General features: G+C 35.8%; 1 protein-coding gene across 2 annotated transcripts; it reads right to left on the bottom strand.

Moving 5' to 3' along the window:
* Positions 1-10,139: 10,139 nt before the first annotated feature.
* SYT4 (synaptotagmin 4) lies at positions 10,140-21,421 on the bottom strand. Of its 2 annotated transcripts, none has more exons than XM_420894.8 (4): positions 20,996-21,421; positions 17,460-18,274; positions 16,025-16,145; positions 10,140-13,689 (listed from the first exon to the last, which is right to left on the bottom strand). In XM_420894.8, the coding sequence occupies exons 1-4, from the start codon at positions 21,027-21,029 to the stop codon at positions 13,382-13,384; spliced, it is 1,278 nt and encodes a 425-aa protein (XP_420894.1). In that variant the 5' UTR covers positions 21,030-21,421; the 3' UTR covers positions 10,140-13,381. The 2 variants fall into 2 exon arrangements, with proteins under 2 accessions (XP_420894.1, XP_004949103.1); XM_004949046.5 differs by having other exon boundaries at positions 17,466-18,274.
* Between the last annotated feature and the right edge of the window lie 656 nt (positions 21,422-22,077).

Below are 22,077 nucleotides of genomic sequence, written 5' to 3'. Positions count from 1 at the left end.
GTAGGCAGCCCAGAGAGATTGTGGAGCGTCCTACCTTGGGGATATTCAAAACCTGCCTGGATGATTTCCTGTAGAATCTACTCTGGGGAGCCTTCTTTAGCAGGTTTTTGGATTAGATGATTTCCAGAGGCCACTTCCAACCCCTATATGTCTGTGAATTATTTTTCCTCAAGCCTGTTTTTCCTTGGAGATATCTTTTCTTTTTTTTCTTTCTTTCTTTTTTTTTCTTTCTTTTAAATTATTTTATTTTATCCATTCAAAATATGGGTTGGAATTCTGCATTTCAAGCAAAACCCTTTCAGTGGGGTTCTGTTTCCCACTCTTACACAGCACAATGCTTATTTTTTTCCTTCTCTAACCTCACTCACTGGTCAGTAAGTCTCTGGAAACAAACCTCCAAAGCACTGCAAAACAAACTTCTTTAGAGGAAATTACTTTTCATCATGTTTTGGGAATCCTGGAACAGTTCCTTCACCTTGGAATTCAGAAGGAACTCCTTTGCAAGGAATTCAGAATTCTGAATCAACCGAGCTCCAGAAGTTCCTGTGAAAGATAATTTTTAGATGCTTTTGATGACAAATGTAGGAAAGATTATATGTACTAAGCACAATAGGGTAATGCAGCGTGAATTTGCAGCGTGAATTTTACAGGAAATGATGTTTGTTTTCAGCTCAAATAGAAAATATCAATTCAGGTAGTGTATATTTTATTTAAATTTATAGAATAAAATAAAAATGACACAAATGCCATGTTCCATACCCTAACTGTTTCATGTATGCACTACTATTGTCCAACTTTGGCATTTCTTTACACTAAAATATAACAAAGAAACAGAAAGTAGTGTTACAAGCCTAATAACTTCTGTGAATATTTTAGTTGCATTGAATTTTTCTTGTTTCGTAACAATTCTATGGACTATATTTCATGGAGGTTTTGTACCAAACATTGTTTTATAAAAGTACAGATTATTGTAGATTTAGGGAAAGGGAAATTCAGTTAAGCGTCTGTGGATTAATGATATTTTTTCAGTGCCATTCATATATAACAAAGCTCCCACCAAGGGGATTCTAGAACAGGCATTATTTTTGCAGCAAGTTTTAATCACAATAATAGATGTCAACTGACACTATAATCTTTTTACAGGTATTTTTTGTCTCTGAGTATCATAAATCTTACATTTCTATATCACAGATTACATTGAGAAAGCAAAATAAAACCAAAAAAGTCTAGCCTAAAGAGTTTTCCAGCAGTTCTTAGCAATAGTCATCTACATATGGTTTTGCGAGTGCTTGTCATTTAGTTTATGATCACTTTGAGAAGTATATTGTACTGAAACCTCCTTCCAACTGAGCACAGATTGGCTCATCGTTTATTATGAAAGCAATCACTTATTGTCGGAATAAAACAGATCAACAGGACCAGGCATATTACACATATATGAGTGTTAAGATTGAATCCCCAGTATCTTTTTTGCTGTGAAGTTCATTACAGATGTAACCACAAAAATAATAATAATAATAATAATAATAATAATAAAAAACAAGATACTTGGGGTTAATACAGTTCTTGAGCCTGGAGACATATCTCCTCTAAGACACTTAGATATTTACACCAAATATTCATTTCTCTTTTAAGTTTTATTATTATCAAGCTGAGTGAGAGTCTAAGAAAAAAAGTTGTAGAATATTTCTGTCCTGTTCCTGGTTTGGAAGTGAGGTATTTCTTCTTAGGGAAGTTTCACACAGAGCAGGGTGTAAGGCAGGGTCCAAGTAGAAAGGTGATAAATTTGCAAGCACTCAGTTATCTCAAAGATAGTGTATTTACCTGGAACTAAGACAGAAAGAGTAGTGATGCCTCATCTTTAAGGTCTTAACCATTCAATCATTGTATTATACATTAAAAACCTGACTTCCCTACTTCAACTTAGATCTGAATAACTCTCCATCTAAAAGATTTGTGAAAACTGTTTATTTTTGAAACAATCCTTGTCTTTAAAACAGGAAAATAAATGAATAGATAAATCACAGCAGAATTCCCATCCTTATATTTTCTGGGCTTCATGTAATTTTGGTAACAACTGTTTTGCACTCAAAAGCTTGCCTCCATTGGCTGTGAACCAGTCCCCTTGGGACAGAGGCATGTCTAGCAAAGAGACATATTACAAAACAAAATTTTTATATCCTGAATGAGTGTGAATATTAAATAATACAAATCAAAGCACTGCTCACAACGAAGCTAGGTATGATATTACCTTTCTATAAGGAATATACAGATATCAGGAAGTCTTTCAGCCACTTCAAACTACCTCACTCTGAGATTTTATGCAAATTTTCTTTTAACATAGTCAACATCTTTATAGTTTTAATAAGAGATGGATGAACTTTCAGAGTTGTAGTAGTTGCATGGACCAGAATATTCCTCTGATTATGAAAGGATCCCTGGCTTACAATCTCTAGCTTTAGGGAGACTGGGATAAAGAAGTTTCCTGTTGAATATGTTAGAGTGCTGCTAGATAACTTCTTTTGTTATCTACTGACTATGATAACAATTTTTTTCCAAAGTGAAACTAAATTTACAAACAATATTCAATAAGAGAAGGCTTAGGAAAGATTTAACAGGGAGATTTTGATGACTTTAATGAGATGACTAAAATCTGATAAATACCATAGCTTTATGTAAATGCTTCTCAGGAACTTGAAGGTTCTAGTAGCCCCTAACAATCTTTATCTAAGACCTACACCAAATCAGAGCTGAGCCTAGATGTCATCTGCAGGCTTGTCCTGTTTTGATCTGGCAGGGATGGCTCCAGGCTGTTGACCTACTGCCTACATGACTGTGTTCAGACTTCCATTCTCAAGAGGGACAACAGTCTTGTGGTGCCTCCCAACAGAATCTGTGGACTAGACTGAGGGCCAAAGTGCTTCAGAGCACAGCTAAAATATTATTTGATGATAATGCCCTACTTTCTCTTTTCAGTAAAAGGTGAGGAAAGCTAGCCAGCTGTTTAGCACAGGGACCATGGACATCAGTTCTTGAACCTTAGCACATGAACGTGCAAGAAATATAACCCAGCTATTACTGAGGCGGCAATTCACCAGCCAGATGCTAAGCTTGAGTTTTATCTGGGTCAGCCCTCCACCCCTGAACCAAAGAGTTGGAGTCTCCATCACCATTGGATCTCCAGGTGGTGACTATGTGTGCATAAATATTTACCTCTTTTTCTTTGCTTTCCTACCTACCTACCTACCTACCTACCTACCTACCTATCTATCTATCTATCTATCTATCTATCTATCTATCTATCTAATTTTCTCTACAGTATCTCAGGATAGTTAGAAGAATAGTTAGTACCATTTGAATACAACAAGCCTTGTTATGTGTAATGTTTCATGGTTGCCAAATTTGCCTGTTTTTGTTGTTTCTCGTGGTCTTTTCTGTTGTCAGATTTGCCCAGCTTGTGGTTTAGCATAGGTCTTATTAATGCAGAATCTTGAGGATGGTATATTTAATAAATTGTCTGACTTTAATCTTTTTATGTTCCATGGGTCATTAAAGTGACCCTAGTCACAGTCACAGTTAACCAAGCCCTTCATGACTTCAACAACCGGGGAAAATTTCTAACACCAAACAAATAAAAAGTTCATCTCTCTTGGAACCCATCTAGTTGATTGAGACAATAAGTTATAGTCAGGAATGGCTACGTTTCACATATAATTGGAGGCAAGCATTGTGGACACTTGCTAGAGCATCCAAGAAAATGTAGCAGTGAAAGTATACAAAAAATGAAGTTCTCTAAGTAACTGTACCAGAGATTCCCAATTTGGAAATGGATGTAGCAGAACTGACACTAACGAGGGTAGAAGCAGTTTGATTAAGAGCCTCTGCCAGTTTCCAGGCAAAGACTGAAATGAATAAAAGGAGATACCAAGGCAACAAAAAATGAGGGTTGGTAAATAGAAAAGTGTAAGCATGCAAGTTATGCAGTGCAGACTGTCTGGAAGTGTCAGCTCTGTACTTAGTCTCAAGGCCTGGAACACACTAACAGTGAAACGAGCTGTTCTAACTGTACTCACAGTCAAACTTCCACTCCTGAAAATGAATAAAAACAATCTGCTTTTCCTGTATAGCAGAGGAATACCCAAGATGATATAATATAATTAAATCAGCTTGTGTTGGAAAAGAACTCAAAAATCATCTAGTACCAAGGCCACTGCTATGGACAGGGTTGCCAACCCTGGACTTGAGCACCACCAGTGATGGAGTAACCACAACTTCTTTGGGAAGCCTGTTCCAGCACCTCACCATCCTCTGAGTGAAAAATTTCCCCCTGACTTTTAGTTTAAATCCCTCTCTATCCATAAAAAAAATGTTATTTTCCCTCCTGCTTCTATATTGCCTTCAAGTTTTAGAAAGCTGCTATGAGATCTCCCCAGAGTCTTCTCCTTCTAAGGCTGAACAAGCTCCGCTCCATCAGTCTGTCTTTGCTTTTGGAGAGGTGTTCCAGTTCTCTGATCAGCTTTGCAGTTCTCCTCTGAATCCATTCCAAAACCTCCACATCTTTCCTGTGCTCAAGATCTTAAGGGTTTGGCAGTGGAGGCAAGAATATTTCATCAGGAGATCTCTGCCTACCCAAGGACTGTATGGGCCTTCCTGAGGTAAGCAAATTCTTTTCTTTTTTTCTGCACCTACTGCTATTACATTCAAGCAGACCATCCCTCACCTTATTCCAAGACTTTTCCGCTTTGCCTTTTTGCAAGACTTGGCAAGCTAGGCAGGAGAACAGTCTAAATACTAAGGATGAACTACATCAAAGGAATAATGCACTGGTTGGTCACTGGAACCCCTAAAGCCCCAGCAGAGGAACTCCTGGGGCAAATCCTGAGATTCCTGGGTTCCCTGTGTCTGAGTGCAGACCAGATTCCCAAAGAATGGGGACCCGTAAGGGACAATAGTCCAATCATTAAATGCCCCTCTATAATGGCAGGATTTCTGAATAAATTAGACCAAACTATATTAACAACTTAGGAAAGACTAGTAGCAGCATCCACCGTGGCATGGCCTATACTATTAACTATCAAAGAATATAATTCCTTTGAAGAACTACAAGAGGAAGATGAGCTTTTAAAAGCTCATGCCAGACTTGTTTAAAATAAAATTACTTTTTTGAAAGTGCAAATAGGCCTATCCTCAACTGGTACTTCCCCTATAAAATTAAAGACTTTATAATCAGAGGAGGAAAAGGATTCAGATCAACTGGATTCTTGGATCCCTGATGAATCCAAAAATGTAAGGAAAACTAATAAGTCTGGAAAGGCCCATCTAGAAGATCTGGGAACTTGAGATCCCCTAGAGATAAGGTCAATCATTACCCAAAAGAGATTCAGGATAGACTGTTGGGGTTGCCACTTGAGGTGTGGCCCCTCACCCACACTGCTCTACATCTGATGGAGAGCCTACAGCATGGTTCTTGAACTTACAGATTTGTTGTAACAGTTTAAAGAAAAACTATGAGAGAGCATACCATCATGATTCTCCAGGCTTTGGGACCTGGGGGTGAAGAGCATGCTTTTTAATGGACAAGAGATTTCTAAACTCAAGATGATTACCACACTTCCAGCCCTTGGCAAATATTATTTGCAACTGTAAAGCACAATGATGAAAATCATTCGCTAATTCAGTGGTTAATGGCTATGTGTAGAATCACATGGCTGAATAATATCAACATCCCAACAAATACTGGTTGGTGGACCTTAATGGAAGAACTCTATTACTACATTAGAGAAGTAGGTATGAAGGAAACAATCTGTAATGACACCTTCAAGAGTGCAGACCTAGTGAAATTTTCAACAGGGGTAAGAGATCTGATCCTACAAGAGATACCTCCCCATCAGTATACCACTTCAGTATCCATACTAAATCCCTTAGTGGTCTTGCTGGTCACTGCCCAGCAGACCATCCAGTTGGTGGCCAACCTAGGAGAAATTAAGTGTTTAAGAACTAGACTCAGTATTCGGACAGCAGAAGGGGCTGAGGTCTTTCCTATAACTAAAACCAGGAACCCACTCAATGAACATCTTGACTGGTACCCATACTAGTATCCTGAAGACAGATTTAAATGATTTGTTCTGGGCTGGAGTTCAATTTTGCAAAAATTGATAGGCCTTCCTTCAGCTATGGAAGTAGCTGCAGGAAAAACAAAAATTTCAAATTCTCCACAGAAAATCAGGAGAAATAATAATTTATCAGATACTAGCAAAAATGTGGAATTTGTAAGATTTTGTAGTTCCCAGTTGGAGGAAAAACCTCCTCAGTGATCACTATGCGCAAGCAAACTGAGGAAAAAGAAATAGCAATTGTGCAACTACTTTCATGATGGGGGATGCCAGTCCTCCTGCAACTAGGGCGCCCAGATGGAACTGGGGACCTTATGTTGAACTGATGAACTTCTGGTCCCATAAAAATATACAAGTGATGGCCATGGTGGATAAAGGTGTAGAAACTTCAACTATCTATGACGACCCAAATACATTTGTACATTGTACATTGTAACCCAGACAAGGGTGAATTTGGGGGTTGGGCATCTCCTAACTATAGACTATAAGGGGTCTATTGCCCCAGTCATGGAGGATATTCTAGGCATAGTCATATTATGGGGTCTGACCCTGCAGATGACTGTGGAAGACTTCAGACTTAGAGAAGTATTAGCATCTAGGCAATTCAGGCAATATTGAAAGGCCATAGGAACCATGAGCCTATTTGCCTACCAGAGCTGCACCAGATTACTAATAAAAAAACAGTATAGATTCCATGGGTGGGGGGGAGAGGGGGGTGCTGCAAGAGGATATCTCAAAAACTATGAAGCTTGGTCAGTTCTTCAGCCAATATTTATATATACAAAGAACTAAGAGTAGGATTAGCAACCTTTGTTCAAAGAACATTCAGGACTCATTACTCAGAGTGAAACTTCATTAACATTGGAACAAATGTCCATTAACTAATGTGAATCAGAACAGTCTATAATAAAGGTGTATTTTTTTCACTGAGGGAAAAAAACTATTAAAAGAAAAGTGTATCACAAATAGACTATCTTCTGTTGTTGTTTGATCTGAGAGGTACTGCACTTCTGCTGACAATGTATTACTCACATTCACTTCCTTCACACTAATTTATTTATTTATAACTTCTAATGCTGCTTAATATCACTTCTGATTTTAGCTTAGGATAATTTTCTACGGTCATATGCATATTTGTGATTCACATCTGTTTTCTTTTCCACATAGCATACAGCTGTGACGGCTTTTTCTCAAGAAACTACAGTCCCCAAAGCCACGTTACGACTCCAGATAAAAGTGAAAGTAATAACTCATATCAGAAGTTAGTAACTACTATTGATGTTGTTAAGCTTTATCCTGTGTTACTGAAAGGAATATTGAGCCTGGAACACTGTTTATTTGCCCTACAAATCAATGCCTACAGGCACCTCTAATAGGAACATACAGAGGTTTCCTTGTCTATCTGTTAATAACCAACTAGAAATTTTCATTCACACTATTCTAAAGGCAATCTCATCTGGAAGGTATTACTTAATTGCAAACATTATTGTTGCAGACACTGCAAAATACTTCATAGTTGTTTCTTTAAAACCAGTTGTGTTTCCAGAGCCATGTCAAATATTTACAGCATTTCTCATAGAGCATGTATGGTTATCTCTGTGATTATCTTCATGGCTTAATTAAATATTGCAGTCACCATACAGCACCCTTGGCAGGTTAGACATAAAGAATGCTAGGAGTCATATCATTAATACAATTCTTAAATGATTATTCTCTAAAAAATTTAAGTGAAAATTGTCTAGAGTGTTTCTCTATACAATTTGAAACTCTGCAACATGGATATAGATTTTTTATATATATATTTTAAAATTATTCTTTTTTAGTAAAACCAAGGTCTTTTTATGAGGCAATATTTCTTATGTGGATAAAAGGCGTTAGAATCTAGAAAATAGCATCTTTAGAGTTGAGATGAGATCAGGTTGCACAGAGCCTGACAGTCTCCAGGGATGGGGTATCAACCACATCACTAGGCAATCTGTTCCAGTGCATCATCACCCTCACTGCAAATGATTTTTTTCCTTATACCTACCATATTTGAGCTTGAAACAATTTCACCTTGTTCTATCACCACAGATCCTACTAAAAGGCCTATCCTCCTCTTTCCTGTAATTCCCCATTAGATACTGAAAGGCCACTATCAGGTCACCTCAAAGCCTCCATCAGCTCCTCCAGGCTGAACAGTCCCAGCTCTCTCAGCCTGTCACTAGATTATATCAGAAACATTATCCCAATTTTTTATTATTTTTTGCTGATTAACCTATAATCCAAAATGCCATGCCTCAAAAGTTCTACATGGGCATTGCCTCAGAAAATGTATGCTGGGTAATTCTGAGCTTATACAGGATTCCGATGTATAGCACTGAGATATAGGGCCTCAGTGGTGATTCCTCAAACCTCCCACTGAAGGGTGGGAGCTGGAGCAGATTTGGGTTCATAGTATGTGACAAGAGTTGATCATGTCACTGGTGATAGAGCTCTTCCTTCTATGACCATAAGCTATTCTATAGTTGAGTATTATGTACTTTAAATACTCATGAGCAAAAGTAGTATAACAGTACAAACCTAATAGCAATAGTGAAACGAAGAAACAAACCCTTCCTTCCTACTTCTTATCTTTGGTCCTTGCTTCTGAACTGGAAGGTGTTGCCATGATGTGTCTGTAATCAATGCTTCAAATCCTTTCGAGCTAAAATCATGTTACAAATGCTGATTAGTGATGGAATGTAAAAGATACTAGGGAAAATCCTGTGAGAACAGGAAAGATCTTCAATAAAGATTTTTGCTCAGGATTTAGCAACAGAGAAAACTAGTCAGGGGAGTTGTACGAGTTCCCTGACTTGTTCAGAAGGTATGATTATGCACTGCTACTGTGTCTGTAGTATGTTGCTTGCTATTCATTATGCTGTATAAATACAGTGGTCTTATGAAATAGTGTTGTACTTGAAGAATCAGTTCTACTGCAAAGGAGAGGAAATTTCTTCAGTCCTCATTGAATTTCTCTGCTGCAAGGAGTTGAGATACAAACAGTGATCAGAACAGTAGCCTTGTGACTTTCCCTAAGGCTCTATTATAACTGCATTATAATATTAAATCATAATAATAATTTAAAAATTTTTAAAAAAATGAAAACAAGAAAAACATTCTTGATGTGTGTCCTGAATAAAAGGTCTGAAATATGACTCATGAATCAACATTAATTGAGGAGAACTGCACACCTCAAGGAAGAATAAAAGAAGTAACTGCATAGAATGAGAAAGAACATTCTTTCAGACTTGATACCTTGGGAAGAGGCGATGTGGCAGGGAGATTCTACTAGTTTACACATGTAGAAGATGTTCTGCATCATGCATTTGACAGTGGATCCTGTCATAGTTTTCACATATCAATTTCTGTGACAAATATGAGATCCCTTCCAGGTAATTTGTTATAGGCTCAGAGTAGAGTAACTAAAAGGCAATATGCATCTCACATACAACTGCCTTCCCTTCCCCTCTCACCTTGATTTAGATTTGTGCAGGTAAAATACCCTAATAACCATAGAGATGTCAGCAACAAAGTTTGCATTTGTACATAAATATTTGAATGCTTATCTCTGTCTCACCTGACAGGATAGTGCCTGACATTACTACAAAAGATTATAAGAATATGTATTTGTGATTGCCCAAGTGATTTTTACTTCAGGAAAATAAATAAAACATCACCAGGTTTCCAATAGTGACTGTCTTGCATTTTACTTCATCTTTGTTTACATATGTAGACCTTGAGTACCTATATAACTCTCAGATTTTTCAATAACGACAATAACGTCTCAGGTTCTAGGCTGTGTGCACGTTTAAATTCAAGACAAACGAAAGTATGCAGTAAGAGTTTAGAAATAATGGGCACGTGATAAGCTTGGGTAATATTTGGTAGAGTGATTTTCATCCTCTTTATGCACAAATATTTTTGACAGAAACGTAGAGGAGTAGGCTGTGAAAACAAATAATAGCAGAAGTCTCTGGGAAGGAGACATTCATGGGATAATTGTTTTGGAATGGGATGAACAAAAGCAGCACTTTATTCTTGTCTTACACACATGGCACAACATACAGAACCAGCACAAATAACTTACAAAATCTCATACACCATGCTTCCTCTCGAACAACTTCTATTAAGTTACAACACCATAACAAATAAGGTATTTAGTTACTACAGATCCCCAGTCTCCATTTAAGGAGTTATTATTTTTGTAAACTACTTAGACAAACATCTTTTTTTTTTACATGTTTAATACAGTACAGTATCCTTGACAGAGTTCAAGATATTCACAATACGAATTGAATGCATTATAAAACAGCAGAATTTCTTATCTTGGGACAGGTCTTCATTTGCTCCTGTCTTGTCTGATTTACAGACACTTAACAAGTCTTCTTTACTCAACCTTCCAAGCTAAACATTACATTAAATGAAAAAAAAGTTTACTTTCCATTGCTTTAATGTAATATATATATATATATATTTGCTTCCCTTCCCCATTCCTACCCTTTGCCCTATCAACAAATGCCATTTAGCTGGTAGAAATGTTTCTCTAAAAAGTTTAAAACAATTTTGAAAACAACCTGTTAGGTGGAAAATAAACAGTGTTAGTAGGCCATCATTAATTTTAAAAGTTCAGTTTTTTTCTCCTTTTCAGAATCTATGTCTGTTGGAGATTCCTGTCATCTGATTTTCTGAGATATTGTGTTACTAATGGACCAGTGTACAAGACCTATCTTTTATTTGCTTGTTTATTTCAGTTAACAACTGAACTGCCATCTGTCTCACCCTATTTGATACAACCACTTTTAGTATAAAGTACCATCCTTACCAGAAATATTAACAACTCTAGTCATATAATGCTGTCTTAAATACTTCCAGCCCCTATTAAACCTCCCTCTGTCCATAGCCTCATTGTACTAGGTTGATTCACAAGAAGACTTTTTCTCTGTGATTGCATTTCAAACCCCACTGAAGCTTGTGGGCATCATTCCTTCAACTGTGAGGCTTTGAATCACACCTTGTTGAACAAGGTTATACATCTCGTTGAACAAGGTTGGGAAACCTAGCCCTTGAGAAGTTAATCAGCTTTCAAAAGAAATAAGGGGGAAAAAAAAATTCTTTTTCTCCTTTATACATACAATACACTTTCTTTTTGTACACTGAGCATCGTCATAAAAAGCATGTTTATATCATTTTGAAAATGATTTTTTACAGAACTTTATAAACACTGTTATATCAAACACATTCTCAAAAACTGAAGAAATTACTCACACAAAATCTGAAAGAGCCTCAATAGAATTCTTCCAGTATTGTTTTTCTACTTGCATATTTCATATTTCAGTGTCCTTTACTGCAAACATAATTTGGCCATATGAGAACAGGGAAAAGTCAACAAAAAATAGGGAAAAGTTGTGAATAAGACCCAAATCTGTTGTTTAATGAGAATAATGTAACATTGAAGATGTTTTTGTTGTTGTTATTGTTTGGTTGTTTTTATTTATTGTTTGTTTGTTTGCTTAAATGGCATCCTCCTTCTCTTACCATTCCTTTTATTGAGTGGTACCTTAATTGCCAAATAGCCTCATTCACTTCAGTGGGAATACAAGTGAAAAGATGATGTATACAAAAATACTGAAAACTGTTTTCCACATTTTAAAACAGTTGTCAGCAGTTATAAGGTAACATAATCTTATCCTTTTTTACTTTAGTGTAATCAAAAATGACATCTGAGCAGTATTTTCAAACTTCAATATCAGAAATTTGTGTATAAACCTTAGGAAATAACTACTTATATTTGTGCTACAGTTCTGACAGCCGAAAAATATATTGGGTATGACCAAGAGTGAATTTCATTGGCCTAGATCCTCTATATATATACTTATCATCTTTACACTTTATATTCCCATAGACTGGCACAAATTAAGCTTAAACACATACAAGTCACGCAAACATGAAGCCATGACACCTTTTTCTTATCACCAATTTTCAGTGCAATCAGTAGTAGACATTAATGCATGTAATCTAAGTGAAATGCACTCTTCCAGTCTTTTGTCTAACATAATACTGTATAAATCATAGCATTAACTTGATTTCCTGTACTGAAAATGTCTAAGAATGCATTAATCTTTGTTTGTTCGGAGCAGTCTTACTGACTATAGTGACATAACTTCAGGAAGTTAAACAAACGAATAAGATTTTGTACACTGTCTCATGATTTTCTTTCTCTTTCGCATTCAGTGAAAAAATCAAAAGGAGAAATAATGTTTCCTTAAATAATATTGAAATACATTAAATGTGACTATAATTAGTGAATGGTCAGTGACAGTAGTATCCTGTACGCTTCTTCGTCTCAGTATAAGTGCTTTCACTTGGCATGAAATGCTAAAGGTTTAATCCTTACTTGAGGAAAACATGTAACCCATGCCTAACCCCAAATTCTGACATGTACAGTCACTCTTAAAGGAGCCCTTTAGACAAGACAATATACAATAACTTACTTGATGATTTATAGAACGTATCTATTTTAGTCACTGTAATAAATCAGGATATATATACACATATTAAAAAATCCAAGTGTAAATAATTATACAGTATTTCCACACATAAAACAACTAGTTGCACGTGATGTAGTATTTAAAGCAAGTCACTGAAAATTTCTTCAGTCTTTGGAATGATCAAAGTATAAATAACCAAAACATACAAATTATGATTGAATTTTCATAAAAGAAGGTTTATGACAGAGGGACAAAAGGAATGTCCCTCTTATTCACTGTCAATCCCCATTGTGTTTATAGACTCAGCGCCTTCCCAGAATAATTGTGGAATCATAGATTAAGCTGCAGTTTTTTTTCTTTGATCTAGCAGTATACTTTAATGAGGTTATCTTCTTCTGGATAACAGTGCTAATAAGGTTCCCAGTGGCTTTTTTTTTTTTTTTTTTTTTTTTTGTAAAATTTGGTTTGTTCTTCTTGAAGATTATACTGCTTCAGAAGTTTTAGGCTATGTAAACTACAGAAAAATACTAATATTATCTAATTATGTTAAAGTCTAATGAAATATAAATTCCCTTATTTAGCCTGAAGATTTAGTTACCTTCTATTTTGATAATTCAATCCAGTTTTTATTTCCCCACCCTCCCAAAAAAAGTCTCGTAGTTACAAGCCTGCAATTACAGATAGCAAAGAAAGAAAACTGCTCCTTGCCTATGGAAATATATATAGTTTTTCAAGTTCTAACCCTGCTGTGAGCTTCTAACCATCACACAACATATGCCATTTGGCGATTTGTCTCCTAGGATACTCACAGATTTCTTTCCAGTGTTCTCCACCTGTTCCTTCTGCTGAAGATCCTAAGGTTAACCGACCAATGACCTCATTCCTTGACCCTCTATCTGAATCTAAAACCAAAAATTCAATGCTGATATCATCAAGGCCCTCACAAGGAATATCAAAGACAAACAATTCATTGAACACAGCATTGGGAGTACACTTCTTGACATGGGTTTTCTTTTTAGAAATTCTCTTCTTAACATGGTACAGATTCACTTTGACATAAGGATCTGTAATAGAAAGAAATAACACAAATAAGATATTGAATTATTTAGAAGTTCCTTGTTCTAGTTACTGGTAAACTTTGTAGCATACCAAGAGAACTACATCACAGTGATGTTTCAGTCTACTAAAGATGATTTGCTTCATCTAGGTGTTTTTGTTTGTTTGTTTGTGTGTGTGTGTGTGTGTTTAATTCTGAATTAGTTTCTTTATCTCCATTTATGGATTTCAAAATATGTAGTCAAGAAACTGAAATGTAGGTAATGCCTTATTTGTACCATGTAGGTGTTTCTTTCACAAGACTTGTAGTCTGTTAACTTTAGTGAATATATCTCTGCTGTTTCTAAAGTTAGTGTGAAAGATGACAAAGTTCCAATGGATTCTGAGAAATATGAATCACTAGTTAATTAAATGTAATATAAATCTGTTTTTTACACATTCTACAAGTAGGAGATAATCAACAGTATTAATAAGGCTCAAGCAAACTAAAATCTCAAAAATAAGAGAGTAGTCTTATGCCAAGAAAATGGACATAATTTACTTCTGGTTTAGATCTACCAAGATCAATTGTCTTCATTAAATTTCTCCCACCTCTTTTACTGAAAAATATTAGTACTAAACTTTAAATGTAAGACTACATTTACTGGCTGTATGTGGTTTGACTTTAAACATTTTATATGTTATTGTGGAAGGGAAGAGAAATAATCCATAATATTAACATTGTTAATGAACACTGAATGTTTGCATTACTCAGAATTTTTCAACCGTTGCAAGATTCCTTCACTATTGTCTTCAATAATTGCTATATTTCTCCTTCAGAGGAATTCAAAAGAAAATGGTAGAAGTGATCAGTTTCAAGTACATTAATTTTGCTTTTATATATGCATTTATTTCAGTGCAAATGTGGACTTGTGTCCAAATTCTAATGGTTCAAAGATGCAGTGAAAATTCCAGTCTATGGAAGTCAATCAAGTGAAATAGTCTATGTAAGCAGTCCAGTAATAAACATGAGAAGGAATTAGCAATTATGTTTTGTTTCCTGTTTTTTTTTTGTTTGTTTGTTTTTGTTTTTTGTTGTTTTTTTTTTTTTTCCCTGGTGGAATTAAATTTAACTTTATTTAGAAAATCTATGCGCTAATTATCAGAATGAAGTGATCAGATGATGGAAATTTTTTTGTTTGCTTGGACTCACAATAGTTTGATGGAAGCAAAGTATGTGAAAAATAATCTTAACAAAATAAACAATTATTTTTAAATGTTAATTTTTATTTATTGCTAATTTTTCATTAGCTTGGAATGACTATGCACCATACACACTCTAGGAATATCAAAATCACTAGCCATCAGTAGATTAATAATGTTGTTTATTTCTTTTGAAATACATTTTTCTGATTGCTACTTCTGGCTAATAGATAAGACTGGAATGTTGCTTTTGATTTTATTAGGCCTATTAGAAGGTCTCAACATCCATATTTCTTGATGTGAGAAGAAGAAATACAGTATAATTGGCTGCAGTAATTAAAATTCAGTAGCTCCAAAAACTTCTTCCTCTTTCTTTCAAAATATCCTGTGCATCAAAAAAGCCAAGACTTATGCAGACTCAATATAGATGTGTTACTGTCTGAAGTCCTCTATTGGGTACTGTTGTTTTTCAATGTGTATGTTTGTCTTATTTTCAGGTGGTTAGTATATTTTATTTTGAATTTTATTAAATTATCCAACATTAGCATGCAACTAACTATAGCTCTAACATCAGCTTCAAAGGAAGCTTTATCATTTGCAAAATGGTACATGACTCGGAGACCAGAGTTCTAAAAAGACTCTTTTTTTAGTGTATACCAAGCACTGAAATAATTCACCTTTCACCTTACCAAATAAACATTAATATCCAGTGGACTAAATTCAACACAGATCTAATTTGTTGGATTCAAAGCCAAAATATTCCATATAGGAACCTCACTCAGTATTGATTAGCTAATAATAAACTGATTTTTTTTGTCAAATGTAAAAGTTTTAGTATCTGCAAACATCTTCATATACTCATGACAGATGGATCCTGTTCTAGAAAATGAGAAAACTCATTGGTCTCCACTGCCAACAGATGTCATGTTTCTTTGTGTTCTGTTTTTATTTTTTCCTAATGTGTTTGAAGAACTTTCTAATATATGTTCTCTGAAAAATAAAACATTGACCTAGATATGAATGAAATAAATAAGCTGTGGATAATACAGAAACCACTTCCTCATTTCTGGGTTATTTTTAATCCCTGAAATGTCACATTTCAGCTATCTTGTGTCTGTTTGTTTTATATTCTTAAGGCTTGTTCATTACTGAAAACATTACCTGATAATCCTGACACATCAGATTTAGGTAGATGTCTGGCTTTTAAAACAACCACAGTTAGTGTGTTTGTTGTAGACTGATAACAGAGAGAGATCAGTAGTTCTCCACGTCCAGATGACTTCTGAGGAAATTAAAAGAAATAAAAAAGAAAGACTATTTATGAGCAGTTACGTTGACCAAGTTTGAAACTAGATTGAATAGGATTTCTGAAAGTTGTATAACTGTGTATCTCAAACTGGTGCAAAAAGATATAATTCATGGAGCTGTGATGCTTTGCATACAAAATATAATTTTCCTGTACTGTAGTTATACAACACCTCCTATATCTTGCTATTAGACTTTAAAATAAATAAATAAACTTGTGAAAATATGGATTGACTTGATATTGTTAGCTTCAGAGATAAGAAGTGAAATCCTACGTCTTGTAAAAAAAAAAGTCTCAGTGTAAATAAAGTTTCTTGAGAAAAATAATTTTAAAAAAATGTGTGAAAACAGTGTTGAAAAACAAATTGGATAAACGTAATTCACAAAAAGAAAAACAGTAAAATATTTTTAGTCATGAAATCAATGTAGCCAATTAGCAAAGAAGTCATTTATTTCAGAGTAAGGAGGGAGGAGGAGCCAAAGGAAACAAGAAATGAGAATACTTTATGTATCAGAAAATCCAATAATTTATCAACAAAATATCAGTAATGTAGTTATAATTGCAATACAATGAAAAAAATTGCAAAATAACTATATTAGTTATAGGTATGTTGTCTGGCAGACATCTAGTTGATTTGTCAGCATGCTTGATCATTGGAAACAACCAGATTGAAAGTCAATATACATGCTGCTTTGTTAGTAGGGCATAAAGAAGCGTGCATGTTTCATATTCATTTCCATGGCTCTGTGACTGTTGTAAATGATCTTTCCATTCTGAAATGAGACAAAATGATATGAAATATTTTTAGTCTATAGAAATCACTATGTTTTTCCAGTGACTTTGGTGTGGTTTTGATATCTCGCTCGTATTTTAGGATCTTAAGAAAAATGCAGCTTGTTTAAAAGTCAGTGAAAGAAAAAAACATGATTTAAAATAGGAAAGATGATGGAAGAGTATAATAATGTATAAATTGTTGCATTCATTCCCATCAAAGAAAATTAAAATGGATTTATGCCTCCTGACCTAATGTGAATGGATCCTCTAAAACATGCTGATTATCTGATTAAGCAAGTAGAATTTAGAATACTAACATTTTCTTGCAGAATGCTTACTGTAACATTATTTTATTATATATGTGTAATTGTTTCCTTATACTGCCCTAATGAAAAGATCTCAATAGTTCATTTGATAACCTTGTTCCCTTCTTTTCCCAGGATGCTAGCAATATTTCTCAAGTATCATAGTTAAACTAGTACAACACTTCTAAGTTTTAAGTAAGAAATATGTTACCCTAACATTTCTTTTGATGATCTCTCTGTCCATTAGCATCCTTCCTTCTGACAACTCAATTCCTGCAAGGGGAATGAGGACTTCTCCAATGACATCATCTCTGGAAAACCTGTCAAAGCTCAAGATCATAAAGTGAAGTGTTAAGTCTTGTATTTGGCTATACGGGATCCCGTAAAATGTGAAGGTCTCATCAAAAGCAGGATCTAAGGTTTTCCTCAGCACTCTGGTTTTCACCTTGTGCTTTTTCTCGGGAAGAATTGTCATTTTTATGTAGGGATCAGAAGTCATTGACTGTTCATCCATTGCCGGCAGCCCACGTGCTTCCTTGATGCTCACTACAAATGCCTTTTTCTCAAAGTTGTACTCTAAAGAGAGAAAAAGAGTGCCTAACTTGTCTTGTTTTTCTTCAGATGACAGTGATGTAGTGGATTTTAAACTATCGGGGGAAACTGAATCTTTCTGGTTTTCGGAAAAGTGCTTTGAAGATGAATTTTCAGGGTCTGGAGAACTCTGCATTTTAGAGGTTGTTTTTGGGAAGTTGCCATTTAGATCTCTCTTCTCCAGGTCAAGATGAAGAGAATTCTTTGGCATTGCTGATTTGTTCTTTGCTTCACTTTTATCATCTACTCCAAACTTCTTCTTACTGTTGAGATTCTCAGGATAAATATCAACTCCCTTCAGAACATGGACAAACTTATATGGAGGGGTCTTATTGGATTTGGATGATTTACGCTGACAGCAGATCCAAGCAAAAAGGGAGACAGAGAAGACAAGGCCAAATGCACTAAAGATCCCAACAACTGTAGGAATTTCATCTGCAAATCAAATAAACAGCAACAAGCAAATAAGTAGCAATTTCATCGACACTGTGTGATATTTAATAAAGTAATAATTTAGTAAATCAAACTGACACGAGATGGTAATAGGAGCAGTTGACAGACCGAAAGTGCTTTGCACTGCACGCATTGTTCGCCACCTGCAGGCGTGAATGTGTAGTCCCATGCTGTTAGAATTTTTCCATACAAAGGATGTCTGGAAGGAAAATACTGTTCCCACCCCAATAGTAATTATAATGAGTAATTTCTCAGCTATTTCATCACTCTGTGTGTGATTTCTGAGTTTATATATCAGTGAACAAAACTAGATCAGGTTTTATCTTTGAGTTTATGAAAATGTATTTGTTAGATAGAAGAATTCTGGTATATCTGTTACTTATAGGTATATCACATGCTTTTCACAGTTTCCTGAAATGTTTTTTACACTCAATTAACTCAGTTTTATTGTCTGATCCCATAATTGATTAGAGGTATCTGTTGAAAGAAACTGAGTTTTTCAGGAAGTTGTAACACTCAAGAGTTTCAAGAGGAATTTCAATTCATTCCAGGAGAAAGTCTATCAAGAAAATTTAGAATGATTACATGCCAAGTGTCCTCTCCAGATGGAAGTGACATTTGGCAGTTGCATGTGAGTCCAAAGCTGAAAAACTCTTATGTATATCATTGATACCCACTATGCTTTGAATCTGAGACACTATGAACCGAAGCTATGGAGAGCATACAGGATGGATCACTTCTTTTGAGTATATAAGAGAAACATTAAAATATAATTTAAATTAAAATCTGAATGGAGAGAAAACTATCCAAGTGTTTCAATCTCAACTGTCATGTGGATACTTCAGTTGCATACAGAGTATCATTAGTCATTCACAAGCATGCATTGAAGGGGCAAATGAGCACAACTAATTGGAAATCCAATTTTGCCCATAAGTAACATTACTAAGTGAGTTTAAACCTCCCGCAGTGTAACAGTAAGAGCTTAATCTTTATTCTCTGCACTAGTAGACTAGTAGAATATTAATGGAATGACATTGTTTATGCATAAAGCCAATTGTTTTTCAGTTCCTCTAGCAAATAATTAGCAGATCATTCTGAGTGGGGAAAGCAAAACTATCCTCCTGTATGAGTTACTAAATGTGCTTTATCTAGATAGAATTTGGTCTAATAGGTGTGCTAACATCATAACTTCGAGTTTGAGTAAAAAAAAAAAAATCAAAAAGAAAACAAACAAACAAACAAAAATCCAACATAACGTTATCAAAGTAGGGCAAAATGTTCCAGAACAGAATGTGTAAGGCCTTGCTATTAATTTCTTCTGACAATAAACATATCACTTCTTTCTACAGACTGTATCAATCTATGTTTAATTTTAAGAAGTTAATAAATGACTGAAAATGATATGCAGAACTTTAAAAGGTGGGGTTTTTTTTTGTTTGTTTGTTTTTAAGCCAAGCATTTTTCTCTGAGTTTCAAGTATTATCTTAGCTGTAGAAATTTAAATGTAAATGAAACAAAGGTAGAAAGAGAGGAGCAATTGAAAGATATCCAGAATACTTTAAATAGCTTTCAAGAATGATCTATACATTTTAAATACTTTTTCATGAGTTGGCACTTAAAATTTTTATAGTAATGGAAATCATCCTGTGTTTTTACTCTACAGCTACTGGAAGAAGTGGTAAAATCAATTTAGTATTTAAAATATTAATTAACTTCCTTAAATAAGTAATTAGATAAGGATGATGTCATGAATGTTGTTAGAAATATCAAATGGGTGGGGTAGGGAGGAAAGAAGAAGATAACTAATATTTTTTAAACTCACAACTAATTACATTACAACAAGTTGTCATAACGTAAATCAGTTAACATTCAAAGCAGTGTATTAATAGGAAACAACAACTATTGATCCTGGGAGAAATTATTATTTCAGTTATGTGATGTAAATTTACAGTCATTTCACTTAAGTCACTGGAATGACCCTTGAATTTAACCACTGGTAAAGCAAATAACATCTAGGCTAGAGTCAATATTTGTAAAGCAGAGTTCCAAAACATTTCCACTTTCAGCTTTTATGAGTAATACAATTTATTTCATATTATCACTGTTTCTGAAACTTTCAGCATCACAGTTATTCATGCTACAGCAAGTAGAAATGACACAGCTGAAAAGTTCATTGTCATTATGAGTATTCTCAGTAAATAGAGATTAATCAAGATAGGTACATTTAGCCAAAAACACTGGGTTACTATATTCCCATCTTCTCAGTAGTGTTCTTTATACAACTATATTTCACTTTAGCTAACAGTCTACAAATCTTCCTCTATGTCAAGATAAAAGGAATTATAATTATCCCAAGAATGGCTTTAATGAAGATTTGCTCTGTGGCACAAGATGCGTTTACAGAATTTTACTCTGAAGCCATGATATTTTAACCAAGACAGAAAAAACAACTCCAACTCTTCCATTCAAAAATGCATCTAGTCAGACCTCTCCTTCTCTCCCAGTGATTTACCAGAGTGAATAGCTGGGTGGAAAAGAATAGAAAGGGAAGAAAGCAAATTCGCACAACTTCTGGGTTCAAAGAGAACCAGGAGAAATTCGGTTCCTCCCAGCAGTCTGGGAGGCACCGGGGTGGCTCGGTAGTGACTGCCTGCGTACTCTTCTCATTCCCGTGTCGGGGAGTTGTGGCCGGGACGCACTTACCAAACTGCTGGTGGCTGGCCGCGATCGGAGCCATGTTGGTGGTACTCTCTGTTCGCGGTGCTGGAGCCTCTGTCCGTGGTCCTGGAGCCTCTGGACGACGCGGCTGTCCAGGCTAGCGGAGTCCTGAGCGACCCCTGCCCGGAGCGCTGAATGTGATGCTCTGCTGTTTCTCGGCTCGTCGCTCTCTCTCAGCGCCCGGACAACAGGGCTTTCCACGGTGGTATAACAACAACAACAAAAGAAAAAGAAAAAAAAGAAAAAGAAAAAAAAGAAAAACTAACAAGAAACAAAACCCAGAGACACAAGCAGTGGGGAAGGTGAAGGAGAAGGCTGTGATCGGGCTTAAGGAGTGGGGGGAGGGGGAGCTTCGGTCCTCCCCTTTGCACACTGATTTCCAACCCCCTTCCTGTTTTGGTTCTTCTGAGTAGCTTCGCTCCGAGACTGAAGACGTGGTTAAAACCCAAATTGACGCAATCCTGACGCTACAGGGCTGAAATCAGCACCTTTCCCACCTCCCATCCCCCCTCCACCCTCCCCCCCTCCACAGTCACCACACCCTCCCTCCCTTCTTCCCCCTCTTCCCCCCTCCCCCCCCCCCTTCTATCTTTCTGAGGATTGAACACACACTCATCGATTATTTTAACTGCCCTGCTGCAGGATATGAGCTCCCACCCTCTGTTGGACACAGAAAGAGGAATGTTAATGGTTGTGATTCAATGCACCTTGTGTAATACATGGGTGTGTCTGTTTAGCTGGGGTAAGATCTATTTATCTGCTTATTTTTCTATCAGCTGGTCAGGCTACAATGATGTGAAGGAGATGCCAGCTCAGATGATCCAGACGCCTTGGCTCCAACAGTAAAGTACATATTTCTGCTATGATTGATGTGATGCACTTACTGTTTTTGAATCATGAAAACTCCCAATGTGCCTTCTCCCCAACCCCTGTCCTTGATTTTCCCTACCACCCACCCCTACACAATACCCTAAGCCTTCACTCTGCAAATATGTTTCTCTTCTCCTCTTGAAATTCCTGATTGTCTGGGAAAGAGCTGAACTTATTGAGATACATCTGGATTTTAA

This window comes from Gallus gallus, chromosome Z, assembly GCF_016699485.2.
Source record: "Gallus gallus isolate bGalGal1 chromosome Z, bGalGal1.mat.broiler.GRCg7b, whole genome shotgun sequence".
Taxonomy (NCBI): domain Eukaryota; kingdom Metazoa; phylum Chordata; class Aves; order Galliformes; family Phasianidae; genus Gallus; species Gallus gallus.
The sequence above is the reverse complement of the archived record's forward strand: the minus strand, read 5'-3'. Positions and strand labels throughout refer to the sequence as shown.